Genomic DNA, 21902 nt, shown 5'->3' with positions numbered 1-21902 from the left:
GCTTTTAATTTAGATTTTAGAATGCCTTTCTATTTAATGGTTATTTATTTATTTTCATTTGTACCACTCTGCTGTTTTGCTCATTATTCTACACCAAAGGGATCAGGTCTACAGTGCAGCACCCAAATGCAATTGATTCAGCAGCAAAACAGATATAAAGCAAACTATCGAAACTGAAAATTCCAAAACAGTCCATGTACATGTGTGAAGGAACCACGAGCAACGTCATTACTTTATAATATCATGCAGCTGTCTGCAGATGTCCCCAAGTTCCATAGAAATCTGAAGCTTTGCAGTGGTCAGCACCATATCACACAAAATGATTTTATTTATTTATCTATCTATTCACATACTCATGGTATTTACTGGGCACCCAAGAATGACGGGCTCCATAAAATTGATGAAGGCTGAAAGGAGCTTATCTAAAGGATAAAGACAAGAAACAAACTAATACACACTTTTGATTCTCTGACAGCTTTTCTTTGGACAATTCCGGTCTTTTTTTTCTCACCTGAATTGCAGCTGATCTTATCTTCTTGTAGTATATATCCTGGGAAACACCCACACTTATAGCTCCCCACAGTATTGATGCAAAGATGTTTACACAGCTGCCCAGGATAGACCAAGCACTCATCAACGTCATCACCCGGTAATATATCAATAATGTCATCTTGATTATCAACAGAAAAGGCTTCCTTGTGCTCTTCAGTCTCTGAAACTAGTAACATTCCAATATTATTAATTGCTGGTGAGCATTCCTTTGTATGGTAAAAATAAAAAGAGGCATAAACTCATAATGGTATGCTGTACAGTCTAGAGATGTGCATTGGTTTCTTTTTTCGTTTCGGGCTTCGTTTTAGTGCGCACTAATCTGAAATAAGAATTTTTCTGAAAGTTTGGAAAAATTCTTTTCGGTTTTCGTTGCCCCCAAACCATGCCAAATTAGACAATTTCGTTGAAATTGTCTAATTTGGGAAAACCAAATGCACGTCTCTACTAAATACCTGCATAAAACCATTTTAATTTTTCAACCTTGGAGGCTCTAAGCGACAAAATAGTACAAAAATAATCCAGGAGAGATCTAATTAAGTCTACATTTTTTGAAATACTATATGGATTGCAAGAAAATTTTTCATTTAAAAAAATCCAGCATATTTGATAGCTGGAAGTAAAATTTTGGAGGCCTATGTTCAGCACCATTTTTCCGGGTAACTTCAGACTTAACCAGACAAATGGTGGGATTTGAAAATCCCATCTCACTGCCCAGCCCTGAGAGAGCCAGAAAACTTTTTATTAGACCAAAAAGTTATCCAGCTAGCTTGAGGACAGGACAGGGGAGTTCCAAGGCAGAGATAGATCTCCAACTTGCAGCATCATTCATCAAAATGTGTTATGGCATTAATGCACGCGATAACGTGTTAACGTGCGTTAATGCCATAATGCATGCAAAAAACACTGTAGTGTATGGTGTGAATGCAAAGATGAAATTTTGTACTACATTATCTCACCCTAGCTTAATGGTACCTTGGTAGAGAGTCCATCAGGCTAGGGTGAGAGAACATAGTAGAAATTTCATCTTTTTTGAGACTTTCCTCACTCCAAATGATGTCAAATTTTCACTAAAGTGTACTGTGCTGTTCGTACGTCTCACTCTACATGCGAAACTGGCCCCTAAACCCTAAACCACCACCAACACCTCACCTCGACCTATTAGGTGGCCCTCCTATAGAGATATAAATACTTCCCTACTATGAGGGCCTTGTAGGTAGTCTCTCTCTTTCTCAATTATTACACAGTAATTTAAAAATTTCCATAAACATGCCCCTTTTCTTTATCATGCATTTTCAACACTTAATGATGAAGTGAGTTAGCTAGATCCATTCCAATTTTCAGTGTTAGCAAGCTAACTTGAGTTCAGACCCAATCTGCAACTCCATGAGCACACATATGCAAATGTTAAATTTGCATATGTGTGCTCATGGGGGGAGGTCAAGCATTTGTTTATCAAAGAATATGTGAGCAAGCTCCTCAACTGATGAAAGACAACAATTACAGCTGAGGGAGTATACAGAGTTTTCCAATTAGAGGGGTTATTCTTGGCTAATTGATAAAACTGTTGTCTCAAGACCAAAGCTCTACTGGTTTTAGTCCTGGCTGAGATGTTTCATCCCAGTAGGTGCAGAATGAAAGATGTCTTTTAGAATATAAGGCCTAAAGATGTTATGTAAGCCCATGATTGGCTCAAATGCATACAGTTTATCATACACATCAGTTCATCACTGTGTACTTCCTTGTTAATAAATACTATAAACTACATGAATAGGTGAGTGAACTGATTCTGGGCTTCTATTTTATCTTCTCTTTGGAGTATACAATGAATGCCATCTTGGCATGAACATATGGGCTCCTGTTTTCAAAGGTATTTTGACATAGCCACAAAATGGAAGAAATCCTTTTGAAAGTAGGATCCACCCTGAGATTATCATCCAAGATAGTAATTCCATTCCTTTATTATAAGAAGGATTTTGAAGCAGTTATAACTACAGTTTATGAATTGTACATGTTATTATGCATACCATATTGGGCGATTTTTTTAATATAATATGTCTAATAATAAATATGTCTAAATATAAATAAATAAATTCAGTATAGCATACATTTTGAAGGTACAATTAATATTTTTACATTATCTCAAGTATCTTTTATTGCTGAAACAAGGTAGCTGGTCATACTAGGCTGAGTGTTGTGAAGAAATCTGTAAAGAGAATTCCCACATTCTGCTTAAATTACTGTTTGGAATGTAAAATATCCTTTTTGTTTTCATATGTTGGCATAAGAATAGAATCAGTATTCTGTCAATGAGCAAATATTGATCACTGCTTAGATAAGGACCTAGGAAAGTTATGAAAGGTTTGGAGCTTTTGTACTTATCTGTTCAAACAGGCTTTCTCTCTCATTGCTCATTAGCAAAGAACCTAGCTTCCCTACCCCTGGAATTTTGCCATTATAATGGCACTCAGTGCTGACTATTGTATTTGATACTGTAACTGCTTATCCATTAAAAGTGTTTAAATCCACTTTGAGACTACCTCTGTCAAAAAAGCAGAACATCAAATATTTGCAAATACAAAAATAGATAAATAAATAAATATAGCTTGAGAATTCTGTTCAACTTTGCCAGAATGTTCCAAATTTGAGATGAAACATTAAGAAATGCATAAAGTAAAAACATCTAGTGTACCTTTCTCAGGTTTTATAGTTGCCCGTGGCTCTGGTTCTCTTAATATTTCTGGAGAAATAAGTTGGTCTTCTCCTTCACAACAAGATAATATCACATTGCTGCAGGGATAGCCGAAGTTAGGATTTGACTCACAAGTCAGTCCCTCCCGTTTTAGTCTCAGTCCCAGAGAACAGCAGTCACAACATTGCTGTAAAGAAAGAACACAAATTGTATTATTTTGAATGTAGTTGCATCCAGCCCCAAAGAGAACCAATTATTCGTCTATGCATGCTACACTGATTCCTTTTCAAGCAACATGCTTTGGTTATGGTTACCTCAAAAGCATTTAAGTAAGTAGGATGTGAAAATATGGAAAAGAAAAAATGATCAAGAAAAGAAATTTTGAATTTACTTGGATATATAGATCCAGTTTCAGTGCCTGTTAAGATAATAAAGATAATTTTTTTGCTATCCAAAATCTTACATACGAACATGTCCCGTAAAAAGTTTTAAAAAATTTGTTGCAGTCTTAAAATATATTGATATACAGAGGAATTTATTTTACAAGTATTATTTAATTATTCTTTTTTATGTAAATTTTAGAGGCTGATATATTAAGGTGCATTGAAATTTGCAATGTCACACTTTTATGTGTATAAGTTTCTTTCAGCTCTTATATGCAAATGAGTCCAGTAGAAAGCTTGCATAAATTTCCTATAGACAGAATCACAAAAAATATGCTTCTATTTGGTGTAGTTATCTATTTTGTGAAAAACAGCTAGCGTGTATATGAACATAGTTAATAAGCTGCTTTGCATGATTTTGCATTGCAGCAGCTCATTGGTTTTATTTTATTTTATTTCTATTATTTCATTTTTAATTTGTTTATTTTTAGTTTTGTTTTTGGATTTTATGTTTTATGTTGATTCTATATATGTATATTGTTACCTAGTGAGAACAATGGATCATGTGGGATACAAATGATGAAATAAATAAATACATAAAATGTAATCTGCTTTAAAGTGCTGAAAAAGTGTGAAAAGTGAAATATAAAAATCTAAAATAAAATAAACATAAATAAATTCTATTTTAATGTGCATGGACTTTTGCAAGGGTAAACTTACATGTACAATCCAAAAAACGCAAAGACAAATATAAGTCCAAAAACATTTGCTAAGTCCAATTTACATGTAAAAGGGACAGCCTGTGCACCTAAGACCAATTTAGGTACACAAATTGCTGTTTTTACCATGAAACAGACCTTTCAAAATTCAGTGAACCCTAGTTTACCTTAGGCTTCTTAGTCCTACAGCTTCTCTTCTACTTCCACTCAATCAGCAAAGTCTTCTGACCAACATATTATCATATTCATATAGCTTCTGCTGTGAGTGCGGACGGTGGGTGAACACATCCGAGTATAGGTTGGCTGAAACAAGAATACTCTTTGCTTGGAAACAGGAAGACGCTTGACTGGGAAACTAGAACACTTGGGTTGGCATTGGAACACTCTTGACTCAGAACAGGAATGCTCAGACATCCAACATGCACCAATGCTGGTCTCTGGGGTAGCCTTCCAGCCATTCGAAAGCCCTTTCGGACTGCCATGGGAGTGGATTGTGCATGAGGACCGATGAAGGCTCAGGATTTGCAAAGGCTCAGCACTTGGAAACAAGACAAAGGCTCAGGGAGGCACCAGCACTGCTGTGCACTTTACACAATCCCAGGGCTGGCCATGGACCACACCAATAGCACCACAGGCACTGGACTCAAAACCTGGAACAAGACAGAAGCTGGAACAAGAACTCTGAAGACTGAGGACAGGACACAGGAACTGAGATTCAGACTCAGTCTCAGGATCTCAGATTCAGGCTCAGACTTTAAAACCAAGAAAGGACTTCCAAAGACTAGAACCAGCACCTAAGACTCTGAATAATCTAGACAGGATGAAGGCTTGGATTCAGGAACAAGGCAAAGACCTGACCAGGAATCAAAAGACATGGGACCCAGGAACACAATGAGAGACCATGAGCAACAGGGGAATGAAGACATGGAGGACCTCCAACAATGGAGACAAGAAACAGAAGACCAGAGGAACTGAGGACACTTGCAAAGGCACAGGAAGCAGTCAGAAGAGCCCTTTTATAGGGCTGCAGGAAGGATGTCATCAGGAGGGGCCATGGTTCCTTTAAATTGAGAGCAGAGGCGCGCATGCATACCTAGGAGGGAGTGTGGCATGTTGGAGAATGCCAACCACATTTCAGGCCCTGCAAGAAGCAGGAATGGCAGCCAGGCTGGTGCGGGTAGAGCAGTGGTGTTTCAGGCCGCAGGGAGCAGCAGCATGGATTGGTGGTGTCTGGGCCATACTGAAGTAGGTGATGTCCGGGTTCAGTGGCGTTTGAGTGACTGAGGCAATTCGTGGGCCCTACCATGAACAGAATCACAACAGCTTTCTCTACAGCAAGGCACAGGCTGGGGAATGACCATGACCTGCATAGAGGTCCAAGTCATATTTAGCAGTACCCTTGTCTAATGGTCATGGGTAGCCTTTCTGTCCTTGATCTTTTCTACCACTCAAGGTGAGGTTTAGGTATTAGTGTAGGGGTTAGGGGCCACTTTGACATTCAATGTGAGATATATGAACAGAACAGTGCTCTGTTTTGAACATTTGCTGATCCTCGGAGTGAGGAAACTCACCCAAAGATGAGATTTATGCAATGTTCTCTCAACCTAGCTTGATGGACTCTCTACCTGGGTAACAATGAAAATGGTGGATGGGCATCATCAGATGGTGAACGATAGCTCCAAGGTGTCAACACTGTGGCAAAGTGTTACCAAAGGAGGCATGAATAGCTTAAAGCACCATAAAGGGGAAAAAGTGTACCAGCAGTGGCAAGAGTTCTTCAAGACACCATCAGAAAAGCAAAGTAGTAGTAAGATTGGCAAGAATACCACAAGGCTTTATAAGAAGACACCAATAACAGTGGCATGAGACCCAAAGGCAACACAAGAGGGGAAAAGTGGCATCAAGAGTGGCATTAACATCCTAAGAGGGAACAAAGCCACAAAGATGGCAGGAAAATACAGCATGGGCATTGAGAGGACAAAGCAGCATAAAGAGTAGCATGATGATCCCAAAGCACAATGAGAGGTGCAAAACAACTACCCATAGGAGCAAAAACACCCTGAGGTGTAGAACTGGAGATATGGTAGTAGGGTAGCATGGCAGAAAGACACCAAGTTGTAGTATAAGAGGTATGGCAGCAATGAAAGTGGTAGCAAGGCTCCCAAGATCTAGCATCAGGGGCATGGATGGCAGCAAGGCAGAATGGCAGCAAGACCCCTAAGGTGTAGAGTCTAGAGTATAGCAGCAAAGCAGAGTGATAGTAAGACCATAAGGAGAAAGGCAGTTTCACCCTGATTGGTCATCCATCCTATTTATGGGTCCTTTTCTCCCCCTTCAGCTCTGTCCTGGTTACTACCTGACTCAATAATTTCTTGGTTGCTGCAGCATTTTTCAAATGGCTGCAGACTTGAACAAGAAAACTAGTTGATCCAGGGACTCAGTGTTTAACATCTACATGGAGTTTAGGAGTCTCTTAATCCAAGAGATCCACTGGCCCTTGAAAGGCCCTGAAGGAATGAATCTCTATTCATTCCAGGGAGGAAGAGAACAGGAATTAAGAGAGGACCATTGGCACCCATCTGGAATTAACCACTAATATATCATCTGGATACTGAAGAGAGGAGTTGGGAGATAGACTCCAGGTGCCAGCAAGGACAGTAAGGAGAATGGATAAGAAATAAGAAGTGATTTCAGTACATCAGGAGAAAGGTTTGAGATTTAAGACTTTTAAGTTATTACACCAAAATTGGATTTAAGAATCCTATTCACCAAATTGTGGGAAGGAGATTTAACACTACCTCTATAAATGAAAAGGATCAATAATACAAGAACAAAATCGTAGAGCATATAGAAAGACATTTAATGGAACATAGGGCCTCATTTTCCAATATCGCATTGGTAACGCATTAGGGGGCGTTACCAATGCAAATGAGGCTTCTTTCGTGCAGTGGGGAAACATCGCGTGCGGCGATGCTTTTGCCATTCGCGAAAACATTAGCACCGCACGCGATGTTTTCCCAGTGTGCGATGATTCTTTCGGTGTTTCATCACAGTGCACGATATTTGCCGGTTTTTGCACTTCAATCATCACGGGCCACAATAGTCCCAGACAGCCTGTTTCAGGCTCCGGGGGGGGGGGGGGGGGGGAAGAGAGAGAGAGAGAGAGAGCCTATGCCCTAGACAGGTATTTTAACCCCTATGGGAGGGCCACCTACTAACTCGGGGTGGGGATTAGGTATCGGCGTCGGGGGTTGGGGGCCACTTTCGCATTCCACATGAGACCTACGGACAGAACAGTGGTCTCTAGTGCAGATTTGCTGGCCGACGGAGTGAGGACGCTCACTCCAAGAGGAGATTTGGGCAACGTTCTCTCCACCTAGCTTGTTGTTGCCCAGGTAGAGTGTCCAGCAAGTTAGGTGGAGAGAACGTTGCCCAAATCTCCTCTTGGAGTGAGTTTCCTCACTCTGACGGCCAGCAAATCTTCACTAGAGACCACTGTTCTTTCCGTAGGTCTCATGTGCAATGCGAAAGTGGCCCCCAACCCCCGACGCTGATACCTAATCCCCACCCCGAGTTAGTAGGTGGCCCTCCCATAGGGGTTAAAATACCTGTCTAGGGCATAGGCACTATAGTAAGGCGCTCTCTCTCTCTCGCTCTCTCTCTCTCTCTCTCTCTCTCTCTCTCTCTCTCTCTCTCTCTCTCTCTCTCTCTCTCTCTCTCTCTCTCTCTCTCTCTGTGTGATAATTCTGTTCTGTAGCGCAGTCCATAATGCACATTTGAGGGTTGTAGTTATTAGCCGTGATAGCAGCTGCGCCGCCCCAACTCTGCCCCCTGAATACCAAATTACTAATTTGCATTCGCAAATCGTGTTAACAGCTGTTAACGTGATTTGCGAATTTATCGCACGCGGTAAAGTGCTTGGAAAATGAGGCCCATAGTCAACATGGATCTACCCAAGGGACGTCTTGCCTAACAAATCTGCTTCATTTTTTTGAAGGGGTTAATAAGCATGTGGATAAAGGTGAACCGATAGATGTAGTGTATTTGGATTTTCAGAAGGCGTTTGACAAAGTCCCTCATGAGAGGCTTCTACAAAAACTAAAAAGTCATTGGATAGGAGGCGATGTCCTTTTGTGGATTACAAGCTGGTTAAAAGTCAGGAAACAGAGAGTAGGATTAAATGGTCAATTTTCTCAGTGGAAAAGGGTAAACAGTGGAGTGCCTCAGGGATCTGTACTTGGACCGGTACTTTTCAATTTATATATAAATGATCTGGAAAGGAATACGACGAGTGAGGTTATAAAATTTGCGGATGATACAAAATTATTCAGAGTAGTTAAATCACAAGCAGACTGTGATACATTACAGGAGGACCTAGCAAGACTTGAAGATTGGGCATCAAAATGGCAGATGAAATTTAATGTGAACAAGTGCAAGGTGTTGCATATAGGGAAAAATAACCCTTGCTGTAGTTACACGATGTTAGGTTCAATATTAGGAGCTACCACCCAGGAAAAAGATCTAGGAATCATAGTGGATAATACTTTAAAATCGTTGGCTCAGTGTGCTGCAGCAGTCAAAAAAGCAAATAGAATGTCAGGAATCATTAGGAAGTAGAGATGTGAATCGGAACCGGAATCGGTTCGGATTCCGGTTCCGATTCACTTGTGGGGTTTTTTTCATCGGGCCCGATCGCAGTTTTGTTTATCGGCTGCGCCCGAGCTGATAAACAAAAAGCCCACCCCGACCCTTTAAAACTAATCCCTTTGCTTCCCCCACCCTCCCGACCCCCAAAAAAACATTTACAGGGAGCTGGTGGTCCAGTGGGGGTCCCGGGAGCGATCTCCCGCTCCCAGCCATCGGCTGCCACTAATCAAAATGGCGCCGATGGCCTTTGCCCTTACCATGTGACAGGGTATCCGTGCCATTGGCCGGCTCCTGTCACATGGAGGGAGCAGTGGATGGCCGGCGCCATCTTTAAAAATGGCGCAGGCCATCCAGTGCTCCTACCATGTGACAGGGGCCGGCCAATGGCATGGATACCCTGTCACATGGTAAGGGCAAAGGCCATCGGCGCCATTTTGATTAGTGGCAGCCGATGGCCTGGGAATGGGAGATCGCTCCCGGGACCCCCACTGGACCACCAGGTACCTGTAAAATTTTTTGGGGGGGGTCGGGAGGGTGGGGGAAGCAAAGGGATTAGTTTTAAAGGGTCGGGGTGGGTTTAGGGGTTATTTTTGTGTGCCGTTTTTCCTGCCCTCCCCCAAAATGATAAAACCCCCACGATCAATATCGTGGGGTTTTCCTATCGTTTCGGGGGAGCCCCCGATTTCTGACGATTTTGAAAATATCGATGATATTTTACAATCGTCCAAAGCCCGATTCTCATCCCTATTAGGAAGGGAATGGTTAATAGAATGGAAAATGTCATAATGCCTCTATATCGCTCCATGGTGAGACCACACCTTGAATACTGTGTACAATTCTGGTCGCCGCATCTCAAAAAAGATATAGTTGCAATGGAGAAGGTACAGAGAAGGGCAACCAAAATGATAAAGGGGATGGAACAGCTTCCCTATGAGGAAAGGCTGAAGAGGTTAGGGCTGTTCAGCTTGTAGAAGAGATGGCTGAGGGGGGATATGATAGAGCTCTTTAAGGTCTTGAGAGGTCTTGAATGAGTAGATGTGACTCGGTTATTTTCACTTTCAAATAATAGAAGGACTAGGGGGCATTCCATGAAGTTAGAAAGTAGCACATTTAAGACTAATCGGAGAAAATTCTTTTTCACTCAACGCACAATAAAGCTCTGGAATTTGTTGCCAGAGGATGTGGTTAGTGCAGTTAGTGTAGTTGGGTTCAAAAAAGGTTTGGATAAGTTCTTGGAGGAGAAGTCCATTAATGGCTATTAATCAATTTTACTTAGGGAATAGCCACTGCTATTAATTGCATCGGTAGCATGGGATCTTCTTAGTGTTTGGGTAATTGCCAGGTTCTTGTGGCCTGGTTTTGTTGGAAACAGGATGCTGGACTTGATGGACCCTTGGTCTGACCCAGCATGGCAATTTCTTATGTTCTTATGTTCTAACAAATTAACTTAAATTATAAAGTCACAGATTTATTGGACAAAAAACCAACAGTGTAAATGGACAATATTGAACAAGGAACACTTTTATAAACTTTCATTGAATTATTAGTAAAATTAAGTTGAAACCCACAATCAGCTTCCAGCATTGATTATTACTGTGGTATGTAAACACTGTGTGTTATGCTCAGGCTTGTGAACCCTTGGGCCGAGAGGAGGATGGAATACCTTAGGAGGAAGATCCATAGGTTCTCCCATCAGGTGGCAAAGGCAGAAAAAGAAGACGTGACCAGCTGACCCTCGGCACTGGAGACAGAGGCGACTGTGGAGGCAGACGAAGAATTGTGATGTCGAGGAGAGGAACTGTGTCTTCGCCACTGGTAGCCTGTGGTCCCCCCAGGAGGAGCCCGTAGGGACCCGGACCACTGGGACTTAGGTGGACCTTTGAGAGGTCAAGAAGTCGAGCATTCGGTGGAAGGGCTGACTGGAGCTTCACCCCTGGAAGCCCGCGGTCCCCCCGGGGGAGCCCTTAGGGACCCGGGCCGCTGGGACTTAGGTGGGCCCTTGGAGACGATGGTCAAGAAGAAGTCCAAGGTCAAGTGCCAGAGGGTCAACGCTTACCAGTCCGAGGTCACACACCGAGGGATCACCACTTGCCAGTCCGAAGTCACACACCAGAGAATCACCGCTTGTCAATCCGAAGTCACACACCAGGAATCACCGCTAGCCGATCCGAAGTCAGGAACCAGGAGCACCAAGTCAAGACAAGAACAAGGATCCAACATAGAAGAACTCACCGAAGCAAGCAGACCTGACTAACCCAAAAGTTGCCAAGTCAAGGAATGAGCAGAGGAAGCCTCCTTTTGTACTTCCTCTGCTCTGGATCATTGGCAGCAGCTGTGAATAATTAAAAGGCTTAGGTCCCTTTAATTCTGGTGAGGAGGCACGGCCTCGCACCTAAGATGGTGGCGGCCATCTTGAATTCTCGACCCGCGGGGGAAGCTACCTGACGCCGCGAAGAGGGAGCAGGGACGGCTCCCAGCACAGCGGTCAACTCGGGGGCCCACACCGCTGCACGGGAACAACGTACCGGACCGGCTCTCTTCCAGGTGCTTGCCGTGGCGGGTCGCCACCGTGATCAGGTAGGGGGGCGCGCCCACAGACGGCCGCAGGCATGGAACACAACATTGTGTTAATGTCAGGGCCTTGGAGAATAATCTCCCCATCCCCCAACGGAAATTCTGAACTCAGAGTGACTTGATGTCTGTAAAGAAAGTTTGAACAGTAGAAGGCCTTGAATTCAGAGGTTATCCATGGACTCCTCAGTGAGGTCCTCAGCCCAGGGGTTACACAAGTTTGATAGAATTTTTCAGATTTGGGGAGAAATTCAAAGATGTGTCAAATATCCAAAGCAAGATTGAAAAATTGACAAAATTTGAAGCAAAGTTTTGGAAAATCCAAAGAATTTTTTTTAACCTGCTGCAGATTTTTTCAATACAGTTTGTTAATCCGATTTGCTGAATTGCTTGATAAACCTATTTTGAAGAAGTTTACTTAGGTCTACTTACACCCAATCTACAGGATTTAAAAGCATAAAAACATAAGCTGAATAATGAAATGTATAAATGGAGAACAATGCTGAAATGAAGAAAATATATATTATGCTTGATTAATAGGATATAGGAGGAATTGTAAGGATGATATAAGCCAATTGATGACTTTTTTTGTTTAAACAATGCCATATTCCTCCTTTTTTTTCTCTTAATAAAAGAACAAATTAGTTGATCTGTGCATTCAGTAATGTTACTGTATAAATTTAGATTAAAAAAACACACCAAGAGATCCACATTCAGTCACTGGCTGGATTGCAGCATTAGCTAGATAAATTTACCTGGCTAACTTTGGAGAGATATTCAGTAGTGGAGCTGCTACTTTAGGGCAGCTCTGTAGCACAACCAGAATTAGCTGGATAGGTTATCCAACTAACTATTAGCCGGTTAACTTAGACGGCTAATCTAACTCTTCCCAGAAATGACCCCGGAATACCCCTAAGTTATCCAGCTACATTTTCGCTACATAATGAGATATACAGCTAAAGTAGGGGAAATATTCAAAAGTTGGCATTAGAGGATAACTTGTGAGTTATCTGGCTAAGGGGGTCATTTTCTATAGCTTTCGCACGCGAAAAGGGACTTTTCGCGTGCGATAGCTAGGTCGGGGTAGAGTCGGGGCGGAGTTATCACCAGAAGGGGAGGAGTTAGGGCGGCACCGGGGCAGACACGGTGAAGACATCACTGATGGCGAAAAGGTAAGGCCCCATATCTCTACCAGTAACGCGCCCAATAGCACCACCTTTCACGGTGGTGCTATTGGTTTGGAAAGCCGGCAGCGATAACACCACGGTGGTGCGATCACTGCCAGCTTTCGCAGGCCCACTTCCCGCTTTGCCCCCCCCCCCCCCCCCCCCCGCCACCGTCAAATTCACAGAACCACGATAGTTTAGAAAATCCAGCCCTAAATGACTCTGAATTTGGACCTCCAGAATTACATTTTTAAAAAATGCACATTAGAGAAAGATTTGCTGGTAAAAATATTTTCAGCACTGCACATTATATGGAATAACTAATCAAACTATTATTTGACAAATACTACCAAGTAAATATTTACTTTGGAAATCACATTTGCCATAGAAATTTTCCTAATGTGCAGTTATGCACCTATGAAAGAATTAATAACTTTCTGATGGAAACAATGGGGAAACTGCATTTGAGTACTGACTCTGTCTATCTCTGTATCTAATAGCTTCTGAAAGCTTCATTTCGGGTTCATGCTGGAAAATCTGCTGAACATCAGAAACCACAGTGTCATCACCAACAAGATTTATAACCAAGAAACAGCAGCAAAGAGCTCTGTCTTTACTTGTAAGAGGAATCTCATTTTTCTAAATATGCTCAGCTAGGCTCAGACGTTTTGATGTCAGCTATTTACATAAACTATAAATTGTGAGTCTAAGAGTACAATTTTCAGAGTGGGTTGATTGCACTGGCTGAAAATTGGGTATTTACCCAGACAGATTGTCCTTAAAATGTTTCCCATCAGAGTCTGTGCACTTTTAGCCAGGTTTATTTAAAAAGGAGAAATTACCAGGTGGGTGTTGAGAGGAGGAAACAACAGATGTTTATTGGCTTGTTCAAATGTGAATGCATTGTTTTATCCCCAATCTGTTGTGGGTGCAAATGTAGCTGGGCACTTGAAGGGTATAATGTTGTAACAGTCTGCAGTAAGGTAACTTACAAAAAAAAAAAAATCTAATAGTTAGGGGTCGGGGAGGAAGAGGAGAGGAGAGGAGAAAAGGTAGGAAAGTTAGATAGGGTATAGGGATCAGACCGGGAGGGAACTGGGGTAGCCCTACTGGCATCACTGCACTTTGCTTTTTAAAATCCCTCCCCCTAAGTGCACGAATCGAAGGCCGCCCATACATGTGTGCACAGATGTTAAAATCCGATGTGCATGTGCGTGCGGATATTGGAACGGACTGGAAGAGAACATCTCTATACCCTTATCTAACTTTACTACCTTTTCTCCTCTCCTCTCCTCCCTGACCCCTAACCCCTTCCTAGCTATTACATTTGTTTTGTAAGTTACCTTACTGCTCCTTTGGAGCAGCAGTAGCCTCCACGCGCCGGCCGGCTGCCAGCGTGTGCTTCCACGGGACAACGGCTGAAGGTGCTGTCCTGGAAGACCCAGCTCCCCAGCCTGCCCCTTTCTTGAGGCCCAGCACTTCCGTGCATATCAGGAGTTACGCGCGTGGCCGGGGCCCTTTGGAAGATGCGTGCGGGACACGCAGGGCCCGGCCACGCACGTAACCCCCGAAATGTATGTGCCTGGGCTTCTGAAAATTAGGGCTTAAGGCTTTTCTCCATTCTGTGTCTATGGGAAAATACCTTGATGAATCAAGCCCTCAGCCAGACAGATGTGCTAAATATGGATCTCTGAAATTTATAGGGGAGGGATTTTAAAAAGCAACATGTGGCGACGCAAGTAGGGCTTCCCCAGGTCCCTCCCAGTCCGTTCCTTAATCGGGCGTCGCCGCACGTTGCTTTTTAAAATCCCACCCTACATGCGCAAGTTGAAGGCCGCACATACATGCGTGCACAGATGTTAAAATCTGGTGCGCATGTGCGTGCGGATATTGTATTTTATAACATGCGCACGGAGATGCGCATGTTATAAAATCAGCGCATCCATATGTGAGTGCTCCTTTTAAAATCAACTCCTTAGTGAATCAGTCAGGAAGCTTGACATTTAGCCAGACAAATCCCAGGATTTAAAAATCCTGTGTTTTAGTTGAGGACCCAGCTAGGCTAGGTGACCCCCATGAGAACAGTCCAGGACTTGATGGACCCTTGGTCTGATCCAGTATGGCATGTTGTTATGTTCTTACTTAAGGGCAAGGCAGGACTGCTAGGGAATCTTCTGCCTATACCAGCCACCTCCCCCACAGGTTGAGCCCTTGGGTTCTGGTGGCCAGAAGACTTAGACTGTGATTGGGATTGAAGTTGGCTGGCTTGGGACATGGAGCCTGAGGCAAGGCAATGGCTGGATACAGGGACAGGACAGGACAAGGACAAGACACACGTGAGGCAAGAACTAGCCCAGACAGGTAACATGGAAGGCCCAAGGGCCACAAACAGGTCACTTAGGAAAATGGCCTGAGGCTATAGCTAGAGCTGAGGCTAAGGCTATGGCTGAGGTTTTGGCTAAGGATGAGGCTATAGGTGAGGCTAAGGCTGAGGCAATAACTGATGCTAAGGCTAAGGCTGAGGCAATAACTAAGGCTAAGGCTAAGGCTATGGCTGAGGCTTAAGGCTAAAGCAATAGCTGAGGCTAAGGCTGAGGCTAAGGCTAAGTCTAAGGTTAAGGCTATGGTTGAGGCTTTGGCTAAGGCTAAGACTAAGCCTAAGGCTAAGGCTATGGCTAAGACTAAGGCAATAGCTGAAGCAAGGAAGCAGGCCTGGAAAGGTCGCAAGGCATACGCCAAGCAGGGAGCTGAGGAGACTCGATGACAAGGCACTGGGCTTGGCAAGAGGCAGGGTTAAATAGACTGAGCCCTGCTGAGTCATGGGATCACAGAGACTATGATTGGAGCAAGAGTAGATGTAGCTCCATGGGGAACCTCTGGTGGTTGGGAAGCTGCCTATCAGGCAGAATCACAACATCCTGCATGTCTGACCACATCTGACATATAGACAGATGGCTTGTTTGGCTAAAAACATTTTCAGCTATGTCAGGGGTGGTATGAGGTCTTTCTGGGGTAAAACGTAGTGATGGCAGAAAAAAGACCCAAGTGGTCCATCCAGTCTGCCCAGCAAGTTTTTTTTTTTCTTTTTATTAAGGGAAGTAACTACGGCTTTGTGCAGGTTACCTCATACCTTCTGTTAAGAGTAATAACGGCTGCTCCATGCAGGATACCACAGCTAACAATGGTTACCCTTTTTCTTCATTTCCATCCTTTAGTCATTAAGGATTCTTTGAATTTATCCCATGCTCTTCTGAATTCCATTACTGTTCTTGTTGTCTTCACCACTTCTTCTGGGAGGACATTCCAAGTATTCCCCACTCTTTCCATGAATAAATATTTCCTGATGTTGTTCCTGAGTCTTCCCCCTTGGAGTTTAATATCATAACCCACAGTTTTATAGTTTTCTTGCCATTGGAAAAGATTTGATTTTTGTGCATCATTAATACCTTTTAGATATTTGAAAATCTGCATAATATCTCCCCCTGTCTCTCCCCTCTCCTCTTGGGATTACATATTTAGGTCCTTCAGTCTCATCACATAAGTCTTGTGCAGACCCCTCACCATTTTGGTAGCCTTTTTCTGGCCGCTTCCATTCTGTCTCTCTTCTTTTTTGAGATATGGTCTCCAGAACTGAACAAACTCCAGGTGGGGCCTCACCAATGACCTGTACAGGGGCACTTTCACCTCCTTTTTTCCTGCTGGTTATTCCTCTCTCTATGTAGCACAGCACTGCCTTATCACACTGCTTCTCTGCCTTCAGATCATCAGGCAGTATCACTCTGTAGTGTCTCTCATGGTCTGTACACATCAGCCTTCTCCATTTTCACTTCTGCTAGTTCCAGTCAAGCACTCTTTTCTGTAAATGAGGTTATATCTACTCAATGCCCATCCGTACTCTTGCCAGCCAGCAATGGTGATCCTCCAAAGTCTTTTTTTTTTAGTGAACATTGATTCGAAGTATATGTTTAATATTTCTGTTTTTATCTCATCTTTAACCAACAATGAACCTTGACTCCTTTCAATCTTATACTACCACCTCTGGCCTTACTCCTTTCTCTGATATACCTGAAAATGTATTGCTACCATGTTTTACCTCTTTGGCGATCCTTTCTTGCACTCAGGCTTTTGCTATCCTGATTTCTTTCCTTGTCACTTTTAGTTTCATCAGATATTCTTCCCTGTGTTCCTCTTTTTTAGTTCCTTTCTACTTTTTGAATGCTGACCTTTTTGCCTTTATTTTTTCAGTCCCCTCTTTAGAGAACTGTATTGGTTTGGTTTTCCTCTTAGCTTTATTTACTTTTCTTATATAAAGATTTGTTCCCTTTGTTAAAGCTCTCTTTACTTTAGTCCACTGTTGTTCCTCTTCACCCATTTTCTCCCAGGCTTCGAGCTCCTCCTTGAGGTACTTCCCCCCATTTTAAAAAAAGTCTGTATTTTTGAAATCCAGGCCTTTGATCTTTGTATGACTTCTCTCCTTCTTGGCTGCCATATCAAACCACACTGTCTGATGATCATCACTAGTGCTCGGGTGGGCACCTACCCCGATATTAAAGATGCTTCATTTGTGAGCACCAGGTCCAGTATTGCTCTTCCCCTTGCAGGTTCCAGCACCATTTGTCTGAGCAGAGACCCTTGAAGAACATTCACAATCCCTCTTCTTCTTTTGGATTCTGCTGCAGATATTCCAATATAAATCTGACATATTAAAATCTCCAATGAGCAACATTTGTCACACCGATCTCTATTCAGTTTTCTGTCTAATTCAGAGAGGCCTATGTAAATGGATGTGCCATCATCTAATTTTTTTTTTTTTAGGACAAGCCCACAACACTTCCTCCTTTCCCTATGCATTTCCGTTACTAGGATATTTGTTTTAGACGTAAAAGAGCTACTCCTGTGTCCTTTCTATCCTTGCACATATGTAAACATCTTTCAGGTAATTTTACCCAGGTAGTTTTCCATTAAAAATGAGCTACAAGAAGTGCAAACATACCTTTTAACATTATGGGCGACTCAAACTTTTTCCCTAAGAGCCTTATTTTCAAAAGCATTTACATGCTTAAAACTGGGTTTTACAGGTATAAATACACTTTACCCGTTTAAGTGGCTTTTGAAAATTGTTGCAATATGTGCCATTGAATTGTAAATAGGTTTTACCCATGTTATGTAAACTTAACGCGAGGAAGTGAAAATTTTGAAAATTACAATAGTTACATTTACATGCATAACTCCTTTGAAAATTCACCTGTCAGTGGGCAATGAATTTACCACTGGTTATTGTACTTGCCAGGGTTCCATTTAACCTCATTGCAGAACTTTCTTTTAATTTTCAGAAAATTCTAAGTAGGTGAAAACAAATTGCTTCCAAAATGTGGTCTTACTTTTTTTTTTTTTTTTTTTTTACAAATTGTGGCACTATTAATTTGATTTCTGAAGGCATCAGAACATCTTTAGATTCATGCCATGACATTTTCAATTTCCAAGAACTAATTTTGGAGTGAAACTTTGTGTGCTACTTCAAACCACACAATAATCAACACAAATAGACCAATCTAGCCTGCCCCATTTCTGTTCCATTACCTTACAAGCTCACTTGATCTCCAACTTTCCCTTCCTTTCTCTGCCGTTAAGGGATCCTCTCTGCTTATTCAATGCTCTCCTGAATTCTGTTACTGTTTTTGCAAAAACAATTATGTAGCAATACCAAGTATCTAAATAGATTAATATTTATCCAAATTGTTCAGGTGTGTAAAGTTCACAAAAATAATTTGTTATAATACACATATATGATTTTGCCACAGCATTTCACAACCAGCAAAGCTTGGCTCCAATGGAGATATGCTTGGAGCGCCCTGGGTGAAGGTAAACTATGCTTGTTTTCACGGTGTTAGATGGTGCCAATGCCCTGGGTGAAGGTAAGGCACCCTTACCTTCACTCAGGGCATTGGCAGCCTCGCTGTGGCGGGGAGCGACTCCCGCCGCAGGCATCGTGCCTCCCCCATGCCCGTGGGCCCTGCCACAGCATCAGTCCGGCACCCCACGGTGGCCAGGACCATTCCCGGCCTTTCTCTTTGCAGCAGCAGGCCAAGGCCCTCCTCTGTCACGGCTCACATTGGGCAGGATGCCCTCTAGATGCTTGGCCACGCCTCCAGAGCTCCTCTTAAAGGGGCAGGCCACCTTGATTCAGTCCAGCCTACTAGATGACGTCAGGACCCAGGCACTACTTATGGGAGCCTCCTCTGCCTTCTGACTTGGCAACGAGTCTGCTTACTCCGGTGAGTTTGTCTGTGCCTCTTGTACTTTGTTCCTGCCTTTCCGAAGCCCTGTTCCTGCCTTTCTGAAGTCCTGTTCCTGCCTTTCTGAATCCTGTTCCTGTTGTCCCTTCCACAGCTCCTGGACTGATTCTCTGGCTGCTGACCTCAGACTGGCGATTGGCGATCCTCCAGCTTCTGACCTCGGACTGACCATCGGCGAATTCTTCATCTTCTCAAGGGCCCACCTAAGTCCAAGTGGCCCGGGTCCCTATGGGCTCCACCCGGGGGGACCTCGGGCTTCCAGTGGTGAAGCTCCAGCCGGCCTCTGCTTCTGCTCAGCCTCGCCTCCCGACGGTGGGGCCTGTGGGAGTTCACTCCCTCAGGTAGTGCCAACTTCCCCTTGGGAAAAGGGTCCACAGATCCTCTGTCAACACAACTCAAGGGGGGGGGGGGGCATTTTTACTAGAATTAAATACTGCTGACAAAAATTCAGTGTCATTTTATCTTAATTTTCTTTTTCTAAAATACATGTATTATTGTAGAGAGTCTAAAGGATCTCTTCTGTTACAAGAGGAAAAGAATTAGTATAATTGTGGGCTTTAGCTCTCCCATGAGAGATCCTGAGATGGTGAGCTCTCAGAGTATATAAACCCCTACCTCCATCTTAGGGTGTGGACTTTTGAGTTAGCCATTGCAGGGATAGCATGTCACTATCCTTGCTCATATTTTGTTTAGTTTTCCTAGGAATATTTGGCCTCTAAGGATGAGGTCTTGGTAAGTAAAAGGGGAAAGGATGCATTTGCCTGAGATTAAGATGTTTTTTAGGAGCCTTTTCCTTTTTGGAGGAGGAAGTTAGGAAAAGGGTGAACAGTGGAGTGCCTCATGGATCTATACTTGGATCAGTTCTTTTCAATATATTTATAAATGATCTGGAAAGGAATACGATTGAGGTAATCAAACTGCAGATGATACAAAATTATCCAGAGTAGTGAAATCACAAGTGGATTGTGATAAATTGCAGGAGGACCCTGCGAGACTGGAAGATTGGGCATCCGAAAGGCAGATGAAATTTAATGTGGGAAAGTGCAGGATGATGCATATAGGGAAAAATAACCCATGCTGTAGTTACACGATGTCAGGTTCCATATTAGGACTTACTACCCAGGAAAAAGATCTAGGTGTCATAGTGGATAATACAGTGTGCTGCGGCAGTCAAAAAAGCAAACAGAATGTTAGGAATTATTAGAAAGGGAATGGTGAATACAACAAAAAATGTCATAATGCTTCTGTATCGCTCCATGGTGAGAGTACACCTTGACTGCTGTGTACAATTCTGGTTGCCACATCTCAGAAAAGATATAGTTGCACTGGAGAAGGTACAGAGAAGGGCAACCAAAGATAAAGGTGAACAGCTCCCCTTTGAGGAAAGACTAAAGTGGTTAGAGCTGTTAAGCTTGGAGAAGTGACGGCTGAGGGGGTATATGACAGAGGTCTTTAAAATCATGAGAGGTCTAGAACGGGTAAATGTGACTTGGTTATTTATTTTTTCAGATAATAGAAGGACTAGGGGGCACTCCATGAAGTTAGAAAGTAGCACATTTAAAATTCATTGGAGGGGGGTCCGGTTGTGGAGCTGAAAGGACATCAAGCCGCCCTGGTTCAGAGCTCGGGAAGAGAAAGCGCCATCTAATTGTCATCTAATAGCGTGCTGTGAGTAGCGAAAGAACCAGCAATTAACAACAGCTGAGCCCGAGACTGTACATCATCACCAGGTACCCGGGTCTCTAAAACCCGAGATACACCGGCAGTCCAGTGGGGTCCGGTTGTGGAGCTGAAAGGACATCAAGCCGCCCTGGTTCAGAGCTCGGGAAGTGAAAGCGCCAGCTAATTGTCATCTAATAGCGTGCTGTGAGTAGCGAAAGAACCAGCAATTAACAACAGCTGAGCCCGAGACTGTACGTCATCACCAGGTGCCCGCTGGCACGCAGCCGACGCCAACACGCGGCTTAGACCCGGCTTTGATTGGGATTTGGCTGTAAAATTGGAAATTTATCGAAGGCTTGATGGGACGGAAAAGAAAAGCCAGATTTACTACATCTTCTCCAGCCACAACTAGAATAGGCCCTATGGATGCCCATGTGAGTTGGCAGGGACCGCCAGTAATGGACTACTGTACAGAGGCTCATCTGAAGCCTTGCTTAGTCCAGGCAATGGGCCTACTCCCCCTCAACCACAAAAAGGTCCGAGAGAAGCGTAGCAGGATGAAAAGGATTCACCTAACGTGAGTGCAAAAAATTAGCAAGTAGCACTGGTTGACCCCAATTCCTTCCCGTGCCTCAAGATTTCTTCAATTGAAGCACGAGAGGAAAATCTTGTTGTAACCATTGGCAATACCTAGATAAATTCTGTGGAACCTACCAATGTGACTCTCTCGGACTTGTGGAGGGTACTGGTAAAGTTGGACATGAATTTGACTCAAGTTAACTCTTCTCTCTCATCATTAGTAATGTTAATAGAATTTCAATACTGGAGCAGGGTAAATGAGTGCAGTAGAATCCACGATGAGTGAAGTGTCTGGGAAAATTGGTAACATGCAAAATTTGGAAAATGTATTGATTAGAGATAATATTTCTTTGCATAATGAATTGGAAAATCCGGGGTCGGTGCATGCAAGGGGATGCACACTTGTGCACCTTGCGAGCGCCGAGCCCTAGGGGATCCCCGATGGCTTTCCCTGTTCCCTCCGAGGCCGCTCCGAAATTGGAGCAGCCTCGGAGGGAACTTTCCTTCTGCCCCCCCCCAATTCCCTTCCCTTCCCCTCCCCTCTCTTCCCCAACCTAACCTGCCCCCCAGCCCTACCTAAAACTCCTCCTAACTTTTAATTCATTAGTTGCGCCAGACTCCGGGCAGGCGTAGGTTGC

General features: G+C 43.3%; 1 protein-coding gene across 1 annotated transcript in view; it reads right to left on the bottom strand.

The window, feature by feature from the left end:
- FBLN2 (fibulin 2) overlaps positions 1–21902 on the bottom strand; it is a 116135-nt gene that overhangs the window by 82013 nt on the left and 12220 nt on the right. Inside the window, exons 4-5 of the mRNA XM_029597505.1 lie at positions 3242–3428; positions 512–718 (exon numbers count right to left, since the gene is read on the bottom strand). Of these exons, the coding sequence (XP_029453365.1) occupies positions 512–718; positions 3242–3428 (394 nt within the window). The remainder of the gene's footprint in view (positions 1–511; positions 719–3241; positions 3429–21902) is intronic.

This window comes from Rhinatrema bivittatum, chromosome 4 (genome assembly GCF_901001135.1).
Source record: "Rhinatrema bivittatum chromosome 4, aRhiBiv1.1, whole genome shotgun sequence".
Classification (NCBI taxonomy): domain Eukaryota; kingdom Metazoa; phylum Chordata; class Amphibia; order Gymnophiona; family Rhinatrematidae; genus Rhinatrema; species Rhinatrema bivittatum.
This window is presented reverse-complemented; position numbering and strand designations above follow the sequence as displayed.